This window comes from Mesoplodon densirostris, chromosome 13 (genome assembly GCF_025265405.1).
Source record: "Mesoplodon densirostris isolate mMesDen1 chromosome 13, mMesDen1 primary haplotype, whole genome shotgun sequence".
Classification (NCBI taxonomy): Eukaryota; Metazoa; Chordata; class Mammalia; order Artiodactyla; family Ziphiidae; genus Mesoplodon; species Mesoplodon densirostris.
Window position 1 is genome coordinate 64,443,841 of NC_082673.1, and position 21,556 is coordinate 64,465,396.

At 37.0% G+C, this 21,556-nt stretch overlaps 1 protein-coding gene across 2 annotated transcripts in view; it reads right to left on the reverse strand.

Annotated features, from left to right (window-relative positions):
• Positions 1 to 14,695, reverse strand: part of ANGPT1 (angiopoietin 1) — a 246,296-nt gene extending 231,601 nt beyond the window's left edge. For both annotated transcript variants that reach the window (XM_060115906.1, XM_060115905.1), the window contains exon 1: positions 14,399 to 14,695. In XM_060115906.1, the coding sequence (XP_059971889.1) occupies positions 14,399 to 14,695 (297 nt within the window). The remainder of the gene's footprint in view (positions 1 to 14,398) is intronic.
• Positions 14,696 to 21,556: the final 6,861 nt, after the last annotated feature.

A 21,556-nucleotide genomic window follows, 5' to 3' on the forward strand; every position in this document is an offset into this window, starting at 1 on the left:
GCTTATCTATAAAATTGATATGATAATACCTATTATTTATAAAAATATATGTGCTTATCTGTTTGGATGTTGATACTACTTAACCAAGGTAGACTTATTAACAACCTATTTGTTTTTAAACACCTTTCTTAATAGAATGTCATTTTCATACTTGCTTTTGGGACAGAACATCCGATATCCACTGCCCTCTTTGCAGATAGATTGATTTATTCCATACACAAAGCAATAGCAATTTCAAAGGCAGGAAATGTGGTTATGTTATATGGATGAGATAAATCACACCATAATCGTGTGTCGAGATAAAGTGCGATCTATATGACTAAATATGGGAGGTCACTTCCCAACTTCTATTAATAGGTATTTGCTATATTGTCAGCTCTTTTTTTAAAAAACATCTTTATTGGAGTATAATTGCTTTACAATGGTGTGTTACTTTCTGCTTTATAACAAAGTGAATCCGCTATACATATACATATATCCCCATATCTCTTCCCTCTTGCATCTCCTTCCCACCCACCCTCCCTATCCCACCCCTCTAGGCGGTCAGAAAGCACCGAGCTGACTTCCCTGTGCTATGCAGCTGCTTCCCACTAGCTATCGATTTTACATTTGGTAGTGTATATATGTCCATGCCACTCTCTTTGTCCCAACTTACCCTTCCCCCTCCCCGTGTCCTCAAGTCCATTCTCTAGTAGGTCTCCGTCTTTATTCCCATCTTGCCCCTAGGTTTGAGAGGAGATGAAAAGTATCAGACACAATAGATGAAAAGTGAAAAATATGGAGAGGAGGAAGAAAGAAAACCTTAAAATTGAGAAAGCTGTAATCCTTAACTTAATACTTTCCTGCGAATTGGGAAAAACTCCTTGTTAGTCATCATTAGCACTGTAAACCTTCAGACCACTTCACTGACCAAAAAATTGCCCCCAAATAGTTTGAGCACCACAGCATGCATTTATTCATGTATATATCCTACCAGTATCTTTGGGGCACCTACAATGTCGACATGCCACACACTGGTGATCCTTAGCGCTCCTTAGAGAATTCAGGTCAAGCAAGGGGATACATAGTGAGTTTTGTTTTCTTATTGTTTTTTAATCTGTCCCACTATGCAAAGGTGGATGATGAAAAGGTATGCCTGAATTCTATTTTGTTCCCACTCCATTCTGTCGTCTCTCCTCTTCTGCACTCCATGAAGAACAATGGACACAGGGAAGTTAGGGTAACTTGGAGCCTTTCTACCTCATGCAATTGATATTTATCCGTCATGAAGGCAGCAACCCTCAAAGCCCAGGCATCTGAGCGGGCAGGCCTCTGAGATCAGGAAACAGAGAGGAAGAGCCATCACAATTGCTTGCAAGTAGCAGTGTTTTGATCTTGAACCAAAATACCAGAAATGTTTTAATTAATAGGGACAATGATAAATAAAATAGGAAGTGAGATAAGAGGTCGTTGCCTAAGAAAACAAGGCTTTTCTTCTCATTTTTACAATTCTCTGAATGACCCACAAAAGAAAGTACATGCAAATAATATTGTAAGTTCCAGGATGTGCTTTTCCAAGAAGGATTGCCCACAGAAAAATCCAAGAGGGAGGTCATTAAATTGAACGGAAGATACTTAGAATAGGCAGCTTCACCCCATGTAAAGCAATTGTAAGCCTTTCTTTGTGTTTTAAAAGTTTTTAGATAAATAGTCAGATTCAATTAAGCTCTGTAACTTCGAGAGATGGTGCTTCTAAGGATATAGGCGGGAGGGACTGCAGACGTGGGATTCCTTGCTCTGTTAACAGACCTGTGGGAGGGCAGAGAGAATTGGGCTATTGTGCTTCAATCAGCAGCATAACCTACATGTCACAGTCAATTTAACCACGAAGCTTTAGAATTGGGATGAGGACAAATGACTGTCTGAAGCAGAACTTGAGAAAGGGGCAACTCATTTAGTGTGAAAGAATTAAGGGTTAGACGCAAACACCACCACAGAAAAACATTTTAAATAGACTTAAGGTTTGAAGATTGATAAGAGAAGGTATCATAAAAGTTGCTGTAGCTAATTCCATAGTTGGTTAAGAGCATAGGTCATAGAGCCAGACTGCTTGGGATTGGGAACTGGTCCTGTCATTGAGTCACTGGACAATGCTGGGCAAGTTACTTCCCCTCTCTGTGCCTCAGCTTTCTCATTTGCTATGTAGGAAAATTATAATATTATCTACCAAAAATATTCAATGAATTAATACATGTAAAGTTCTTCCAAAGGGCCTGATAGCTGGTAAAAGTTCTCAACATTTAACTATTACTATAACCCAGAACTGCCCCCAAGGAATAACTAATAGTTACTTAATATTTACTATGTAATAGGACTTATGCAAAGTAATTTATGTGACTTATGCTTACTCTTAACAATCATCCTATAATGTACGTACTATTATTACCTCATTTTACCAGTACTGAAAATGAGGCATGGAGAAGTTATGAAACTTGCCTAAGGTCACATAGCAAGGAAGTGGTGCTGTCAAGATTCATCCAGGCAGTCTGGCTCGAGGTACGACATAGTTCATCACTGTGTGGTACTGTCTTTAGACTTGACATAGGAAATAGAGGACACAAACAATGCATTTGCTTTCATGTCTGTCTATTTCAATGGGTTTAGGCTTCTCAACCACAGGGGCTATAGTGGATTTATCGCCGTCTCCCAGTACCTAGCAGACCACCTTGTACACAGTGCATATTTGATTAGATAACTGGCTAACTAACTGCCTGTCCTTTGTTAATGGCAGGTGCTTAGCTCCATGACTCATGTCTGTATCCTAAAATCCCGTGGCAGAACTCACTGCCATCTCTTATGCAGCAGTCTTCTTGACACTACTATAGTCCCATGGGCCCTCACTGCGCCCTCCAGCCACCAATAAAGGGACAGTCTCTGGTCTCCCTGTTCATTCGCCCACCCTCTTGTCCATCCTCTTTCTAACACTTCCACTCCAAGGCCAGTACAAGGAGGATCACATAGGACTTTAATGAAGACAATACCAGAGGAAAGAAGAGGAATGAGAAGGACCCAGGCCTGGAATAAGTTCCTCTGAGTCCTTCTGTCTGTCCAGCTGAGGACTGCCTCACCACCTGTCTTTTTTGGTTTTCAAGCCTCAGAAGTCTCCAAAGTGCAGAATGGGCAAACTGATGTTTGAGAAAAAGCAGGCCACTGGGAAGCCAGAAAAAAATTAGAACTTTCATTTCTAATATAATAAGCAAGTTAATAATAAATTCGTATAAGGCCTGACTTTGGAGCCTTCACCCCATCAGTATATCAAATGGCTCTGCATTATTCATCTCTGAAAGAGAAAAAGCGCCACAGAGTTAATGGAATTGAAGACATTGCCTTCATATGATTGTTCTCTTTCAGCGTATTGTCATATGTTGCAGCTTAGGTGTTTTTGGGAAAGTGGATTCAAGAATGATTTTTATCTATTCTTAACTGAAGTAACTTTCACAGTCCAGACAGTGTCTTTAAAAATGCTAAATAGCCAGCATATATGAAAAAGAAAATGGCAATTCTGTTAAGTGTCACATACTAGAAATAAAAACAAAGATTAGCTGAGTAGATCTAAAAAGAATCTTTGAAAATTTTGAAAATATCAAAATGCCTACTTAAAATTCATATTTCCTTTCACTATCCTTAACAATGAATTCTGTTCTTAGTGAAAATTGCAGCTTGAGATATTAAGTAATCAATGTAATTCATGTTCCTAAATTTAAAACAGAGAAGTATAAACTATCATGAAATTGGACAATTTAGAAAATAGATAAGTTATAACAATTTGCCACTAATTATCCAAGAATTGTCTATTATCTTAAGATATTTGGGTCATGTTAAATATGGGTAGGCCTCAACACTTCTGAGTCTAGAACAACCTGCATTTATTATTTTTTTTGAACAACCTGCAGTTTTTTCTTAAACTGCTTTGTATATGGCAGATTTGGACATTCTTACATCAGTCTGCCAATAAATATTCAAATTTTCAACTGTTATGTTTCTTTCTGTCTGCCAGTAGATTGGTTTTGGCAACTTTACCGACCTAATATTTGATTATTTGAAAGTTTCACTGCAGCTATTTTGAACTTATATTTCTTTGTACACATAAGGTCCTTTGAAGGATGTCTCTGAGAACAGGGCTGAGGAACAGGGTCATGGTGGGGCCTCACTCCAGTTCTCCTCTAGCCCCTTGATTTGCATTTAGATTACATTTTAAGCTTCTGCCTAATAACTTGTTTGGAAATTGGGTTCCACTGCTAAGAAATATTTACAGTTCATCAGCTCATTTGTTCAAAATATTAAACTTTCACTCTATTATTGACATTTAAAAGTTATTAAATATTTAATTTATTCAATAAATTATTCATTAATACTATATTAAACCTACTGCTTACTATAGCTCTGTTCTTGATATTTAAAAACTGAGTAAAATTGGAAAATAAAGAAAAGACTGGTGATATTAGTAATAAAGATACAATTCTCGCCTCTTATGTCTGTGCCCTTGAGGTAAGGTAGATGTAAGGTCTTCTGGGTACAGCAAATCAAATTTTTAGCTGCAGTAAATACCCACTGCATTTTAATCTAGTCAACTGTATAGTAACAGTGAAGGTAAGAACAGTGTTAAAGTGTTTTATAAAATCTTGGAATTACCTTTAAAGGTTTAGAAATGAATTAAAATTTGGGATTTTAAAATATTTATTTTGGGACTTCTCTGGTGGTGCGGTGGTTAAGAATCTGCCTGCTTATGCAGGGGACACGGGTTCGAACCCCGGTCCAGGAAGATCACACATGCTGTGGAGCAACTAAGCCCGTGTGCCACAACTACTGAGCCTGCACTCTAGAGCCCGCGAGCCACAACTACTGAGCCTGCATGCCACAACTACTGAAGCCTGCATGCCTAGAGCCCGTGCTCCACAACAAGAGAGGCCACCACAATGAGAAGCCTGTGCACCGCAACGCAGAATAGCTCCCCCTCACCGCAACTAGAGAAAGTCCGCATGCAGCAACAAAGACCCAACACGGCCATAAACAAACAAACAAATAAATAAATAAAATATTTATTTGTTCTCTGGGAATGGAAACGCTCCAATAACCTTTTTTTTTTAAATTGAAGTATAGCTGATTTACAATGTTGTGCTAATTTCTGCTGTACACCAAATTGACTCAGTTATACACATATACACATTCTTTTTTTAATATTCTTTTCATTATGGTTTATCCCGGAAGACTGGATATAGTTCCCTGTGCTATACAGTAGGACCTTGTTGTTTATCCATTCTAAATGTAATAGTTTGCATCTACTAACCCCAAACTCCCAGTCCCTCCCTCTCCTTCCCCTCCCCCCTTGGCAATCACAAGTCTGTTCTCTATGTCTGTGAGTCTGTTTCCGTTTTGTATATAGCTTCATTTGTGCCATATTTTAGATTCCACATATAAGTGATATCATATGGTATTTGTCTTTCTCTTTCTGACTTATTTCACTTAGTATGATCATCTCTAGTTGCATCCATGTTGCTGCAAATGGCATTACTTCATTCTTTTTTACGGCTGAGTAGTATTCCATTGTATGTATGTACCACATCTTCTTTATCCATTCATCTGTCAATGGACATTTAGATTGTTTCCACGTCTTGGCTATTATGAATAGTGCTGTTATGAACAGAGGGGTGCATATATCTTTTTGAATTATAGCTTTGTCCAGGTATATGCCCAGGAGTGGGATTGCTGGATCATATGGTAGTTCTATTTTTAGTTTTCTGAAGAACCTCTCTACGGTTTTCCATAGTGACTGCACCAATTTACATTCCCACCAACAGTGTAGGAGGGAAACCCTCCAATAATCTTTAGGTCTAGTTTTATAATTCAACTCATTCAGCTTTCATAAACAAAATAGAGACTATCTGTAAAGTGTACACCTTCCTAATAAGTTAAATTACACATGAAACGAAACTTTAAAATACACCACCTTCCAAAATTAACATCAGCTGTTCCACAGAAATATATAGTAATTTTACCAATTTGATGCCAGTGAGTTTGATGGCTTCCATGTATATATTACTAACAATTCAAGATATTCTCACTTCAGTTGCGTTTTATTAATATTTCAGCTACCAATTTACTTTAGACACAGCTTGATGTTAATTTGCATGCACTTTCAATAGTTCAACACGAACTTCAATACATGCCAATGTAGACCTGTAGTAAGCTGTATAATCATATAGTATATATAATTTACTACATTTATTTTGCTCTATATTCTCCAGCACTTACTGCCAAAAGAAAAAATCTGCATGTGCCCAAATACATTATTGATGAAATTATTAGCTACCAGTAGGGTCATATCTGGCTTTATATGTTTTTCATCACTTTCTCGGTTAAATATTACCTTTTCATTTGTTTAAAGGAAGAAATCAGATCATTTGGATAGGCAACACAGACTAAACAAGGCTGAAAACCTCTCACTTCCAATATTTCTATGTAAGAATTAGAGAAGAGTGTTTAGGTACAGAGCCTCCAAATATAAGAAAATATGATCCACAGAGTGCTTCATTCTTTAGAAACCTCATTGATAAGGGAGGGGGCACATCTTTTGTACACTTTGTAAAGAGATTTAAACACTAAGAGGCCCTCCTTCCCTCAGACCATGGGGCTAGAACCAAAGGGAGTTTGGAACTACCCAACTTCATAGCAAACGATAATCTTGTATTGGAACAAAAGGCAAGGCTGACTCAGAATGTTATTAGGGCTGTGCATGTAAGCAAATGACACAATATAGCTTGTGGTATTAAAAAAAGAATAGAAGAAGACAAGGCCCAGGAAAAGGCTGTTTATGTTTCCACACAGAGACAAGGCATGCAGAATGAGAAAACAAAACCTCCTTCATTAGCAAATTATAGTATAGGGGCTGATAAACCTCTATATTTTGTGGCTGAGCGTCCCACCTGTTGCTCCTCCCCTCTCATCACCTACGTAAGTGGGAACACTTGTAATATTTGCATCTAAAACAAATGACAGAAGGAGGAAAGGTTTCTAAATAGACTGAATGTAGAAGGCTGAGTCAGAGTCCCATTTCTATGAAAATAGAATGCCTCTGATATTTTGTCAACATTCTTGCTAATGCCACAACAAACAGGATGAAACAGGCACATAAAGCAGAGGACCCCCGGGCACCCAGACTCGTCTAACCAGAGGCTGCTGATTTGTATTGTTATTCAGGTGCTTTTTCTTTTTTTAACGTGTATCTGTTTTTGGAGTATTTCTCTGTTCACATCAAGATGGGCAGGGGGGAAAAAAAGACATGAAATTTCCCTGCCTGTACTCTAAAATGTCACCTCACAGCATGTCCCAATACCACACCAAGAAATGGCTTAGACAGGCTCTATGCCAACTGGCACAGACCTGAAGATTATTTGGCTTCCTGGAAGGTCATCTTTTTCCCACACAGCAAACCTCACAATTTACCTTGCAATGGTCTCAATGTTGATACTGTATTCATTTTGTGATATAGAACAGGGGTCAGCAAACTTTTTCTGTAAAGGGTTGGATGTCAAATTTTAAGCTCTGTGGGCCTTCTGGTCTCTTTTGCAACTACTCAAGTCTGCCTTTATAGGAAGAAAGCAGCCATAAACAATACATAAGCAAATGGGTATGGCTCTGTTCCAATAAAACTTTATTTACATAATGGATGGGCAATATATTAAGGAATGAGTGTGGTTGTATTCCAGTAGAATTTTACTTACAAACAGAGGTAGCAGGCACAATTTAGCCCAAGGGCCATTGTTTGCTGACCCCTGTAACAGAATATGGAAACTCAGGACTAATTAAAATTTCTCCCATTACATAGTTAGTAGGGTAATGTACAGAACATAGTTAAGTCTCATTTTCATATATATATTTAATTTTAGTCAAAATATGCCCATGGAATTCATTCATTCCTCTAGTCATTAAAAAGAAAGTATTCTTTCCAACTACATTCCAGGCATTGTGCAAGAAAAGTAGATCTGCTATCTGCTATCAAAATAATACATAAAATAATAAATAAGAACTAGTGAACAAGACAGGCACAGTCTCTTATCTCATAGCATATAGGGTCTGGGAGAATATATTATGCAAATATTTACCGAAGTCTACTATGTGTCATGCACTCTTCTAGGGGTAAGGTGTACTGCATGGAACAAGGTGGACAAGGACCTCTTGTTGTGTTTACATTCTTAGTAGAGGTAGATGGAATAAATTATATGACAAACAATAAACAATAGAAGGTCACAGTGCTAAATGCCATGAAGAAATAATACATATATTATGATAGAAAATCACGTAGCAGAGTGGGGGAAAGTGGTAGGTAATGGTGCTCAGTGAAGACTTTCTGAGAAGATTTCTGAGCAAAGACCTGAATGAAGAGAAAAAGTCATTCATGCCAACATCTGGGGCAAGAATTTTCCCAGCTAGGCAAACAGAATGTGAAGTCTCTGAGACAGCAAAGATCTGGTCTGCTGGAGATATAACAAGAAGGCTAAAGTCATTTAAGTGTCTGGAATGAGGGAAAGGTGGTAAATGAGGAATCCAGAGAGGAGTGTGGGGGCAGATCATACAGGACCAGGTGGTAAAGAATCTGGATCCTTTTCTCATGTAATGAAAAAATGTAGGGGGATTTTAAGGAAAAGAATGGTACATTCTCATTCATTTTAAATTACACTGAACCAATAATTACATATGAATGAGTGCTACTAAAAGAAAGCTCACAGTCTGGAGTAAGAAAGGCTGCAATCACCCATAGAAAAGAACCTATCTGCCATGCTCCTAAAACCTGACATCCACCAATGGAGACAGTTTGTGGGAAGGCTTGCTCCTTCCTGCAGAGAAATCCAAAAGGCTGTTATAGCTCCAAATGCCAACTTCTGGGGCCCAGAAAGTCTTTATGCCTTCTGGGATCTTTCAATTCTACAATATAACAAGCAAATGATAAAACCTAACTATTCATTGAAAAGTTAATACAGAGGCATTAACTAAAGAGCTCTACTTAGCTCGAAAATTAGGGGTTACTCTCAAATGAAGTTGGTGGAGAAATTTCTACAACTGAGTTAAAAAGACAATTATTCCTATTAACCTTTTTGGCAATTGTCATTTTTTTTATCTCTATGCATAAATCATATATGCATATTTTCTTCAAATTTAGTGACAAATTTTAAAAAACATACTGATCAACTGTCTGCTCATTTTACACATTCTAGAAATCCCCTCACATGTGCAAATAAAACATAGAGTATCCTCTTTGGCTTAGTTTTGCACAGTCACCAGCCATGAAAACAATGCGCAGATGAGAAGTCAGTTCTAGTTACTTAGATTCACATGTTCACATATTATTATTATAAATATATGTAAATATATGCCACTCCTGTATGCAGTAACTGTTTGCCTATGGGTCTGGAAGTATAAAATTCTTTTTCATCCCACAGGATGAGCCTCAAGTAACTTAGAAGCAAACTTTAGCATCTGAAAGCAGTTGCAAGGTCCCTTAACTTGCTTTATTTTATACATGGCACCACACACTTGAACATGTGATGTTTTTTATTTTTATATTATGATAACAGAGATATTATTCAGACAATAAACATTTTTGGGGATATAAAGATGGATAAAGAGACTTTTGCTATGCTCTAGGGACTCACAGTCTAAGTAGGCGAACAGCCCTCTAAACAAATAATGAAAATGACAACAGCCACACAACATGGAAATGCAGTGCTAACATGATACATGCAATGTGATAACACTGGAGAACTCAGCCTTTGAGGATAAGTGGAGTGTGGGTACATTTCATGGAGAAACCAGCAACAACATGACTCTTAAAGAATAATTAAGAAGACAAATGAATTCATAGAAGTTTTTAAGATCCCAGACCATTGACTAAATACAACTTGGATAATTAATACCACATATTCTAGACTCAGTATCTTTTAAATTAATATTAGGACAAAAATAATTGCATGATGTAGTTGAAGGGGAGCAGAATATGTCATGCCAAGTTATGACTTTTTGGCATAAGGATTATTTCAGGCTGATACTTTTAAGAAACAGCAGACATAGGAAAAGCTCTAAAAACCAAGTAGAAATTAGCCTTCTATAAGAGAAATTTACATTTATAAGGGAGATCTCCATTTGTAAGGGTGTCTCACTCTCTGTACCAGGAAGAGGAAGATGACTAAACCTCTAGCAACTCTATCAATGAAGAAGGCATGGATTTAAATCTTCATAACAACCATACTCTTGTTTACTATGTTTTACCTGAAAACCTGGCTCTCCCCACCCAACATCTTTTGTCTTTAGCTGGAGACAGTATTTAAGGTGGAAGATTGGGTCATTTGGGGGAGTTACTCAATTTTTCTGGGTATCTCCCATGTATACGGGAGGTATACATATGTTATTAAACTTCTGTTTGTTTTTCTCTTGTTAACATGTTTTTTATTATAGAAAAGTCTCAGCCATGAACCTAGAAGGGTAGAGAGAAAATTATTTTTCCTCCTCCACATAGTCCTTGCTTAAAAGACAACTTAAAACCTACTTAGGGAAGGAAGGTATATATCCAAAATGTTAACAGTACATAATAAAATGTAGATTGCAACACATAGACAAGGCATCCATTTATTCAATCAACAAACATTTATTATCTATCTGCTATGGATGATATACTACTCTAAGCCCTGGGGAAATGACACTGGACAAACACACAAGATCACTGGCCTCATGGAAGTCACCTTCGATGAGTAGATATTAATATGAGTTAATATGTGTAATACAAGGGCTTTTAAAAAGATTATCATCATCATTAATATACTTCAGGTAACTGCACGCCAAATACTAATTCTCTGAAGAAAAGAATACAATATTCAAGTAGAGGATGCTGTTAGTCAAAAAATGTTGTCAATAGAAAAATTTAGCCAAGCACTTCATTAAAAGTATTTCATTTATTAAAATATTCTGGATCGTAATTCATAACTACATTTCTTACAATCAATTTGTCAATTTTAGCTAGTGAGAAATGCTTATAGTAGATAGATTCTTGTTCTCTGTTACAAGGCATGTTTTTTTAACTCAATGTATTTATACTTTCAACCAAAAAAAGAAAAGACACCACTTGGCAAAGGCCAAACAGACTTTCTAAGTATTCCCCCAAATTCCAATAAATCTGAATATTTTAAATACACAATTTTGTGAACTTTGGGTATATGAAAGAAAGAAAACAATAGTTCAAGAAGCACAGGATGTGGAGTAGACATTAAACAACAGACATTTGTGTCATAGAAAGGTAGAAAGGAATCACAAGAAAGTGGCGAAGACACAAAGGCCTTTGTGCTTACTGTCACTATCCCAAGATCTGGTCACTCTCTGGTAATGGGTATGGTTTGCTAATAATTCTGAAAAGAGCTATATGGTGGAAGAGAGTCAAACCTAGACATATAGCCCAGGTGTTTCACTCAATAAAAATGTGATTTTTTGAACAATTATGTATATTGCTTTTCCCTATCTGAAAAGTAAGGATAATGCTATAAACCTATCTCACATTGGTGTTAATCGACAAGTTATCATGGAAACCTGATCTCCGAGAATTAAATCCATCGCATCAAGAGACCAGTGCCATAACAGTTCCAGTACTTACAGTGACCAACACATCCTATGCCCTGCTGACCACCTTGCTTATCATCTTATTCAGTTGCAAGACCAGAAAAGTTGAGGAATGAGACTGGAGAGTATAAGTCTCATAAACTGACTTATAGTGACAGTTGGTGTTTTCTGAAGAATATTTAAAACAACCCAGTTTATCAAACATCGAGGAAGGTAATAGATTAATATAAATTATCATCGATCTGCTTCTAGCATTAATACACATTCTGCATCAAAAAATTCCTGATAGTGATGATATGAGCTGCATAAAAATCATATGCTTTGATTAATTATTTTGTTGAATAAATGGATGAATTATTTACACTTAACACTGATAGCCTCAGTTTCTGCAGTGCATTGCTTCTTACCCTAACACAACTACTGGGAATCAAAATAGAAGTAGTACAAATTATAGTATTAAGCATACCAAATGGTTACAATAACAAAGATTTACATTTGAATTATCAAAATAAGTACCTTACATGAAATTTAGAACCTGAAGTATGGAAAACCTCTAATTAAGGGAAATTTATGAAAGCCTTTAGCAAGTTCTTTGCTGAATGCATTTATTTGGTTTCTTGATCCTCCAACCAATAGCATTAACAATGACAAAAGACATGCAAATTTAAACGGACAATAGTCAAGCCAAACTGCTCTGACTCATACCAACAGGGACATTTTCAGCATATATTCGGCTTGATTCACGCTAGCAAGGGTCAATATAACCAAAGAACATTTTCATAGTTATGCCTGGCTAGAATCTGAAAACTATCTCATAATCACTGATCAAAAACAATGCAAACAAATATCAAATTTATTTCAAACACTAACATGTGAAGCCTGGGCATGATTTAAACCCAGCAGAATCATGTATTTACCCTGCTACTGCTTAATAACTGCACAGCAACAACAACAAAAATGCATTACTATGTTTAAATCACCATTTTGATTGTATATTTTAAGCAAACAAAATATTACATTTTTGGTAGAATAGCTCATTGAAGACAATTTGGAACTAAATTTCCCTCTCCAACTCCCTCAATGAATCCAGACTAATTTATGATTAAATTCTCATTAAAAACTATATGGGCGGTATATTGAGAATAGTAATAAGCTATTCAACCAAATTCACTTGTTCACGACGGAAATAAGTTCTGTGAAAGGAAAAAAATAAATATCCTATTATAAACTGCTGCTGCAATTAGTGCCTGAAATTTAAGCTACATTTAATTAGTGCCTGAAATTTAAGCTACATTATCAAAAGACTGCAGAATTCTCCTTGCTTTCTATTATTTTGCCTATCTATGTATTTTTTCACCTGTAACCTACAATAGAAAGATTAACTAAAATTCCAGGTTTGGAAACTCTAAAACTACTAAGTTTTAGTTAATTTGTCAAATAAAATAACAGTGATCTTAGTTCAGTCCCTAGTGGACAAAAAGTAAAATAACTATTACTCGGCATGATTCAGCAGGAGGTGATCTAAGTGAGCGTGACCACACAGGAACAAAATAGAGCATCTGTCCTTTCCCTATCTTTTATCTTCTTAAAGGGTTTGTTCTGTTAACAGACTAACTTAAAGAAGACTAGACTCCTTGTGTTCCTACCCATACACACCAAGTGAATTTTTAGCAAAGATCCCTGGGGGAGAAGCTTTCCACAAATGGAACGTTGACATTGCCACCCTTCCAGTGATATATTTGAATACACTTGTTATCTTCTGCTTACCTGTTACACAATTAAACAGAGAGTAAGGAGGGAATGACCTGAAGAAAGTATGTTATTTCTTTATAGGCATATTTTCAACAAAGCTTTTAAATGATTTATACAGAAATAACTAAATAAAATGTTTAATTTGATTTTTACAAATTGGGATTAAATGCATACTCAACATTAACATTTATCTGGATACTTAGACTCCCATACTGCACTGTGTATAACTACGATGTCCTGAGGAAAGAGGTACTTCAGGAACATACCAAAGCCTACATGTTGTGTTCAGCCCAAATCTGCAGGTGCATATCTTCAGGAACAGCCACCACTGGCTCAATTTCTCCTTTCATAGTGGGTAAACAACCTCATACTGATGAGTTCACATTAAAATAAATCTTCCTGATTTTTTCTCAAGGACAGAAGAAATATATGACAGAAATCAGTCCTTTACTATACTACTACTTGCTGAAATTGTTACCTTTATGTACTTATTCAAGTTCTCCAATCAAATAGCATATTTTGTATTTACTCTCATTTCATATTAACTTTACTAGAGGTTGAAAAATAAGTATCTGGTGGTGATTTTCTGTCCTAGCTGCAGAAAATTTCTTGGTGTAAAATCGATTTGATCCTAAACTAGTATTGTCATTATTACTTTATTTTTTCACTAAATTACTCAAGACATACATGCTTTTTTTTTTTAAGTTGGATATTGATAGAAAACTCAAGCTAAATTTTAAATAAGGGAAAACCAGAAATGTCATAAAATGTGCCAGTATTAGGCACACAGACGGGGTGTCACCATACCTTCAGAGGCTTGCACAAGCCTAAAAAACGTTTGCTCACCCGTGAAGTCACAGGGAGAGAGCCGTCTTGCATTTGCAAACACTGCCCCCCTTGAGCAAAAAGGTAAACACACACATGCTTCCCTAAGGAACTCTAAGTTAGCTGCAGTGCAAGAACAGAAAAGGCTCCGTGCATTTAGAAACTGAAAGCAATCACTTACTTTTTGCAGCCACTGAGTATAATTTTCCATCACATGCTCCAGATGTTGAAGTTTCTGGGAAGAGAAATCCTGTTCCACGTGTGGAGCATCTCTCTGCAGAGCGTTTGTGTTGTACTGGTCTGTCGTACTCTCACGACAGTTCCCGTCGTGTTCTGGAAGAATGAAAGTGTAGGCACACTGCCCATGCTGAATCCGATTATATCTTCTCCCACCGTTTTCTGGATTTCGGCGCTGGTTGCTGCACCCTATGTGAGTCAGAATAGCAGCGAGGAAAGCAAAGGAAAGGAAAACTGTCATTGTACTGCCAGCACTCTCTTTCCGTGCCTCTCGCAAAACTTGCTCCTTTCTTCTGACCTTTAAACTAGTTCTTTATTTCAGGTAAAACTGCTTGTTTGTTTGACTTTTTCCCCTCTCAAAGAAAGCTTTTGTAAAAGAATCACAGAAAACTAGCCATCTGTTAGCTTTGTTCTAAAATGTTATTTTTTTAATTTCACAGTAAAGATAGTTTCCTTAGTTAAAACTTGAGATATTTATTGCATAGTAGCCGAGATTTATGGTTTCCTCTCAGTGTAACCGTTCAGCGTGTAGCCTGCCTTAGTCAGCTGCGTGTACATATTCTAGACCCTTTCCTCTACCCTATCTGCTGCAGATCTGCTATTTTCTCCCAGACCTCAGTGAGTTTTATTAAGGTTGCACATCCAAGCCAAGCTGGAAGCAGGCAGCCTTTCACAAGATGACTTGACAAGAATGCATGAGTGTGCCCCTATGCTAAGAATTGCTGATGGCTTGGAGAGGCTGGATCGTCTTACAAATTGGCTAGATGCGCATGACCTCGATCATGTATGGCCCTCCCTCCCCTTCCGCAGACAACTGCCTTGAGCCTTTAGGATATTCACCGCAAATCAATAGAGCAGTCCACCTTAATACACTTTTGGTGTGCATGCTGACCTACTAAAATCTAGTAAACTAACAGTATGTTTTTAAAGTTCTACTTAATTGGGGAACCCGAAGAAGAAAACCGACATAGTGTCTTATAAAATTACTTTTTATAGTGAATGATAAATTTGTATAATTATTAATTTTTTAAAAAATTTATTCTTTACTCTGGGGAAAAAGATATTAAAACCATTTTTAGAGATGGTATTCTTTCATTGTACTCACTTAGACTTTCAGGAAATTATCAGGAAGGGTCAAATTAGCAAAACATTTCATAACATCACTCAAATATAGCGTAGGCATATTAAGTAGAATAATTTAAGTACTTTCTGAGATATAAATTTTAAATAAAACTGGTCCCCCAATTAGAATGCAGTCCTATGTGTTCTGTGTACATAAACTGAGCAACTTCCTTACAAAAACAGTCTGGTTACAATTTAAGACAGTGGCCTGAGAATTATTAATTCCCGTGGTACATCGTAATCATATATTTCACAAGGCCCTCTTTAGTGTTGCTATGGCTATCTTTAATGCTGGTATGGAAGTTCTATGTAAATTCTCCTGCAGCTGTATAGAAAAACTATCTGAGAACAAACATATCAGGCGTGCTAATGAGGCAGCAAAGGGCTGTATGGGAGAAATCGCTGTGCTTCTATTAAGTAAAGTAATAAAAATTATCAGAAGGTGATTTCTTAAATGTAGCATGTAAACATTTGAACAAACTTTTGAACATAAAGAACAGGTGATAATTATAGAATTAATTTTACAGCACTCAAATCTTTACTAAGTGTGTGTGGAAAACATGAATTATAAGCAGGGGCTTTCACCAAGAACTGGGAAGGATTTTGGGGAATGGAGTTTCCCAACTGCAGTCATGGTGTGAAAACGAAGAGACAGATGTTGACTCTCATGTCCTGGAATGGAGGGGCAGGGCAGTGGATGAAGGGCAGTAGGGGTTAGAGACAGGCGTGTGGAGAGAAGTTAGAGGAGAGGGCAAAACAAATTCCAGAAAAAATGTGATTTACTTGCGGGAAAACACTGTGCCAAGACTTATCAGTCCTTTCCACACCAAATAACAAATTTCTGAACTGACAGATATGGAAGCAAGTAATACCAAACATAGCGATAGTCTTTGAACTGCCTTTGTAGCCTCTTCCTGACGTTGCATGTCTCCTTGTTGGCTATGTCACTCACATGCAATAATAAGAATGACACTTATTAAAAGCTTACTATTTTCCAGGCCTATGCTAAACACTCCTTACACACAATCTCATTTAATTATCCCAACAAACCTAAGACATGGATATTACCTTTGACTCTATTTTTATCAATAGGAAAACTGAATCAAAGAAAGGCTAATCGGTCACAAGTCACATAGCTAGCAAGTGATGGTGCCAGTATGTGAACTCTGGCCAACTGATTCCAACTCTATTTTTCTAACCCAACAACAGCCAAAAGGCTTCCAAAAGGGCTCCAGCTGCACTGATTCACAGTCTTAAAGCAGGTTAAGTGATTGTACCTAGAAGAAAATGAACTGATTAAAAGCCATTTTATACAACCAAAGTGATTTAATCCTTTCTTGTACTCAAAAAACAAACATACAAAGTGACAGGTAACCCATATGAAATTGATTTTTTAAGGGCCCACAAGGACAAAGTGCACTGGCAGAGTACAGATTATCTGAGAACATTTTCCAACATTGCTTGCTTCAAAAATTATCCCTGGAAAGAAAAGAGTCCAAAACCAACACCTGTAAGTGCTTCATGAAGAACTAAATACAGCCGAAAATCGACAGAAGACACACAAGGCAGTAGTGAGATCTCTATTAAAGTGCTCCTGTGTTTTGTAACAGCCAAGATTGTTAAAAAATCTGTTCCTCCTTGTGTGTGTGTGTGTCTGTCTGTCTGTCTGTCTGGGTGTATCAACATATGCTTGTTCGTTTAAACTTTTCCAATCTGAACAAATGAAAAGAAGGAATGCATAACTTCCTGAGGGGAAAGTAGACAGCTAAGAAAGGTAAAAATAAAAATTAAAAAAAGAAAGAAGGGGACAGAGAAACAGTAAGAGAAAGACAGACTGATTTATTTTCCAGAAAAATAACGAAACAAAAAAACATTAACACTGGAAGTACTGATGTCAATCCAAAAAAAAAAAAATCTCAAGATTAATTTTAAGCAACTGGAAAACACAAGAACATGCAAAATGGACTTATGTGTTTTGGGACTTCAGCTGAGGAGACACTGGGTGCATTAGAGGATCCTAATGACATACTTTAAAGACCATACGCTTTCAGGGACTAAACCTAACCAGTAGCAATACTGTTGGCTGTTGTTGCTGATTATTCAGAAATGATACAATTTAGAAGACTTTAGAATTTAAGAAGTAACATGAAAAACAAGCCATATTTATTTTACTTTCTCTACCATACCTCAAAAAAAGTTTAAAAATGTTCTAAAGAATTAATAATTTTATTCAATTGAATACTAAGGTAGCTTAATCTTGAAAGTCTTGTATCTTTGTATTTTATTTGCATTATCAGAGCTCTGGAATAAGGAGGTATATGCTTTAAGATTCTGATCTCATATCTACAATAGTCCCAGGAAATGTTAGGCTCATCCAGAAATTTCCAGTGGGATAGGGAACACCACTTACATGGGAAATTGATGGCCCTAAATCTGTCCTAAGAACAAGTCTTTACTACTTCTTTTGTGAAGCTTTCTTAATTTCTCCAGGCATAATAATTGGCTTTTCTCTGATGCATTTCAATAACCTTCTCTTCTTATCTCCATAAGGCCACTTCTCACACTGCTTTCTAATTATTTCTTTTTTGGTCTGTATCCTCTCTAACTGTGAGCTCATAAAGTCATCTCCTCATTTTCATCATTGATCTCCAGTGCTTACTATGCCCTTTAGTTGAAGGAATGAAAGAATTAAAGAAATGAGTGAATGAGCTAATTAATTACTTAGTATCTAACTACTACATGACTGGCCACATCTGTTGCACTGACTGGATGAGTCTGCCTAGAGTCAGGTTGAAGCCAAAGTTATTCTAAAGAATGAGTTAGACACAGGAACGTGGTACAATAATAATGCACAACATTTTTTAACCCTTAAAAAATTAATTTCCTCATTTAATATTTACAGCACCCCCATAATTATGCATTTTATTCCCATTTTGCAGATAAGAAAATTATAGCATATAGAGGTTAATTGCCCAAGATCATGATCTTTTTGTGGCAGAACAGGAATTTGATCCTCAGTCCATCTAACTCTGGAGCCTATATTCACATCCCTCTGAACTATAATGCCTCCAACAGTACCTGAGTACTAGAAAACAGAGAGAAAACATTTCTTAATTTAGGAGACAGGAACAACATGGCTTCTATAGTTAAGACTGGTCTCCTTCTCTTCCCAACCACAGCCTTCATGGATTCATGTTACGATCTTCCAACACAGAGGTAATATTAAGCTAGGGTGCACCAATATAGTTGTCCTATCTGCTAACGAACATCCAATCTGATTGTTCAAGTTATATTTTGGGTCCGTTCTGCATGATCAGTCCTGTGCCATATCACCTGTTATATATCATGATTATCATGTGCTAAAATAAAATTATACAATATAAGAGTTTATTTCTCAAAAACACCATCAGATACTCCTCTACTATTCATATGACCCCTGTGATGGCAAGGGGTGGGAAAGGTAGAAAGGAGTGGGAAAGCATTCCCCCTCCTTGCATACTAAACACAATGTCATTCAGCACATATCCTATGAATATATTCTTACAATATATTCTATTTCCTAGGGGTACCATATTCTATGGCTCTGCCCTAGCACTTATAGGGCTCAAGAATATCAGTGGGGCTATGGTACTGGCAGCTATGTCTAAAAGGAGGGCACTTGCCTGAAAACCCTGGAGGGAGAGCCAAGACCCCTTCATGTGACTGTGTAGGCATCAAAAGTATCCACAACAGATGAAAAAACCACAGGGGGCTAAAACAGAAAAACAAAAAGAGGGAGGATATCACCTGGTGATTGACAGCACTTTGTAGGGACATGTGAAATATCAGTTGGGAACTCTCAAACCATTTGGGAAGACTTTGCAAAGAGGTGAAAACACTGCAGTGGGTGGGGGTGAGGAAGACACTGCAGTGGGTGGAGATATATAGGTAGGGGAGGAAATAAAAATTATTATATAAATATTCCCCTGCCTTCTGATGAGAGAAATTCTTGGTAATTAGGGGGTGTGCTGTGCTGCTTGCTAAGTCAGTTTTTAATTGCAGCTATGCAAGTTGGAAAGAGATGAGACAATTAACTTGTCTACCTAAGAAAGGAGAGAAGGGATGCAAGGAGAGATCTGGAAATGGAGGACTGGAGCCAAAGAGGTTTAGAGAAGAGTCAAAAGAGAGAGGAAGCTTGTGGCTGTGTGGCTATGAGAAACTGGGAGAGATATATCAAGTACGGAGATCTGGAGCGAAACGGCGTTTCCTGTAAGGTAAAAATCTCTCATCATTTTCAGTAAAATATATGCTTTTGGGCAAGTGACTTCTTTAGGGCGAGTGAGAAGAATCATTGGTCTTTGCTCCATATACAGAAATAACTAACATCTGGTTTACTTAGACTGTTAATGTTGACTCAAAGTCATTTATTTCATGTTGGTCTTTCACACTAGCTTAGAGCCTCCCTAGGGTTGTATCTGTCTTTTTGATCACTCTATATACCCTTTTCCTGGCACATAGGAGGCAACTGATAAATATTTGTGATCCAGCTGACTGTCTGACTGACTCATTCACTTTCATTCTTGATGATGAGATCTGAAGTCATAGAAGAATCACCCTCCCTTGGAGGTTTTCCTGTGCTGATCTTGCCTAAGCCCCCAAACCTCACTTTCTGGAGCGCTACATAAGAGACTCAGAGTCCACGGATTCCAAAGCAAATCCCCGGAGTGGCAGTGGAATAATACCTAACACTCCTAGCCACTCATGGACATTACCATGGTTGAAGAACCATTCAAGAGACACTGCAGAAATACTTTCCAGAGTGAGATTACTTGTTAATTCTACAACAGAGATAACTTCTACAAGTACCCAAGTCAGAAAAGTAAACAAACAGCTGGAGACTGTACCAAGTAGAAATACAGATGCCAAAATTCCCCTCATACCAGAATGGAGAAAGATTTCCATTGAAGATCCAGTAAAATGAGATTTTATTACAGGAAAAAGCATATAAAACACTTTGCATTTACTCTCTCTTTTTTTCCCTAAAGAAGTCTTGAATACTAGATGAGAGAAAAACATGAAGGTCTCTCTGTCTTAACTTTTCCAAATTCAGGAAAAAACACATTTTAAATGTTCTCAGAAACTAAGAAATAGCACGTATTTGAAAGGAATGGCTGGAATCACCATTTGAAGACTCATGTATATCCAACGGCACTTGGATTGTGGCTAACCCTTGTAGCCAAGGCTGATAAATTCCCTCCACTGAGCGGTGACTTAAAGATAGAGGACTTTGTTATTTTGTATTTGTGATGAGAGAATTGTGACAACCTCTGCTCATCAGAGGTAGAGAAAAAAAAAAGGATCAATCACTTATTTCAGGAAAATAAGATCCCTGAATTTTTCTAAAATCTATCACTCTTTGATTTTTAGTCTTGCATTCATACTCTGTGTTAATCTAATCTTTTCTGTTTCCTCCCGCCAAATTGGATGAACTGTTCCATAGATGTTAAGGTAGGAGACAGACTGCTTTAGTTTTGTTTTTGTTTATTTCTTGTTTATGCTAGTAAACAAGATTGGATTACATTGGACAAGACATTTAATTAGTCTAAGCTCAGTGTGCTGATCCATAAAATGAAGATGATAATACAGTACCACTTATATAAGGGAGATGTGAAGATTAAAAAAGATAATGGATATAAAGTACTGAGCAAAGTGTCTAGAGCATATCAAGTGCTCTAAATGTTAGTTCTTGTTGTTTGAAAATGTGAGTTCTCTTTCTTGTGTTCAAAAATAGTCCTGCTTTTAAACTTGTTTAATTGAATCTTATGACCTGACTTCACATCCCCTCATTTCATCTTTTTAATTGTTTAAAATCACTTCTGAACCTCTTAAAAATCAGAATATTTAAGAAGCATATTCTCATATAGGAGGGTGACCATGTTTGCAATGGTAGTTCACATAAACAGCTCTGGTTTCCTTGAGGGCAAGGACTTCAATATTTTTT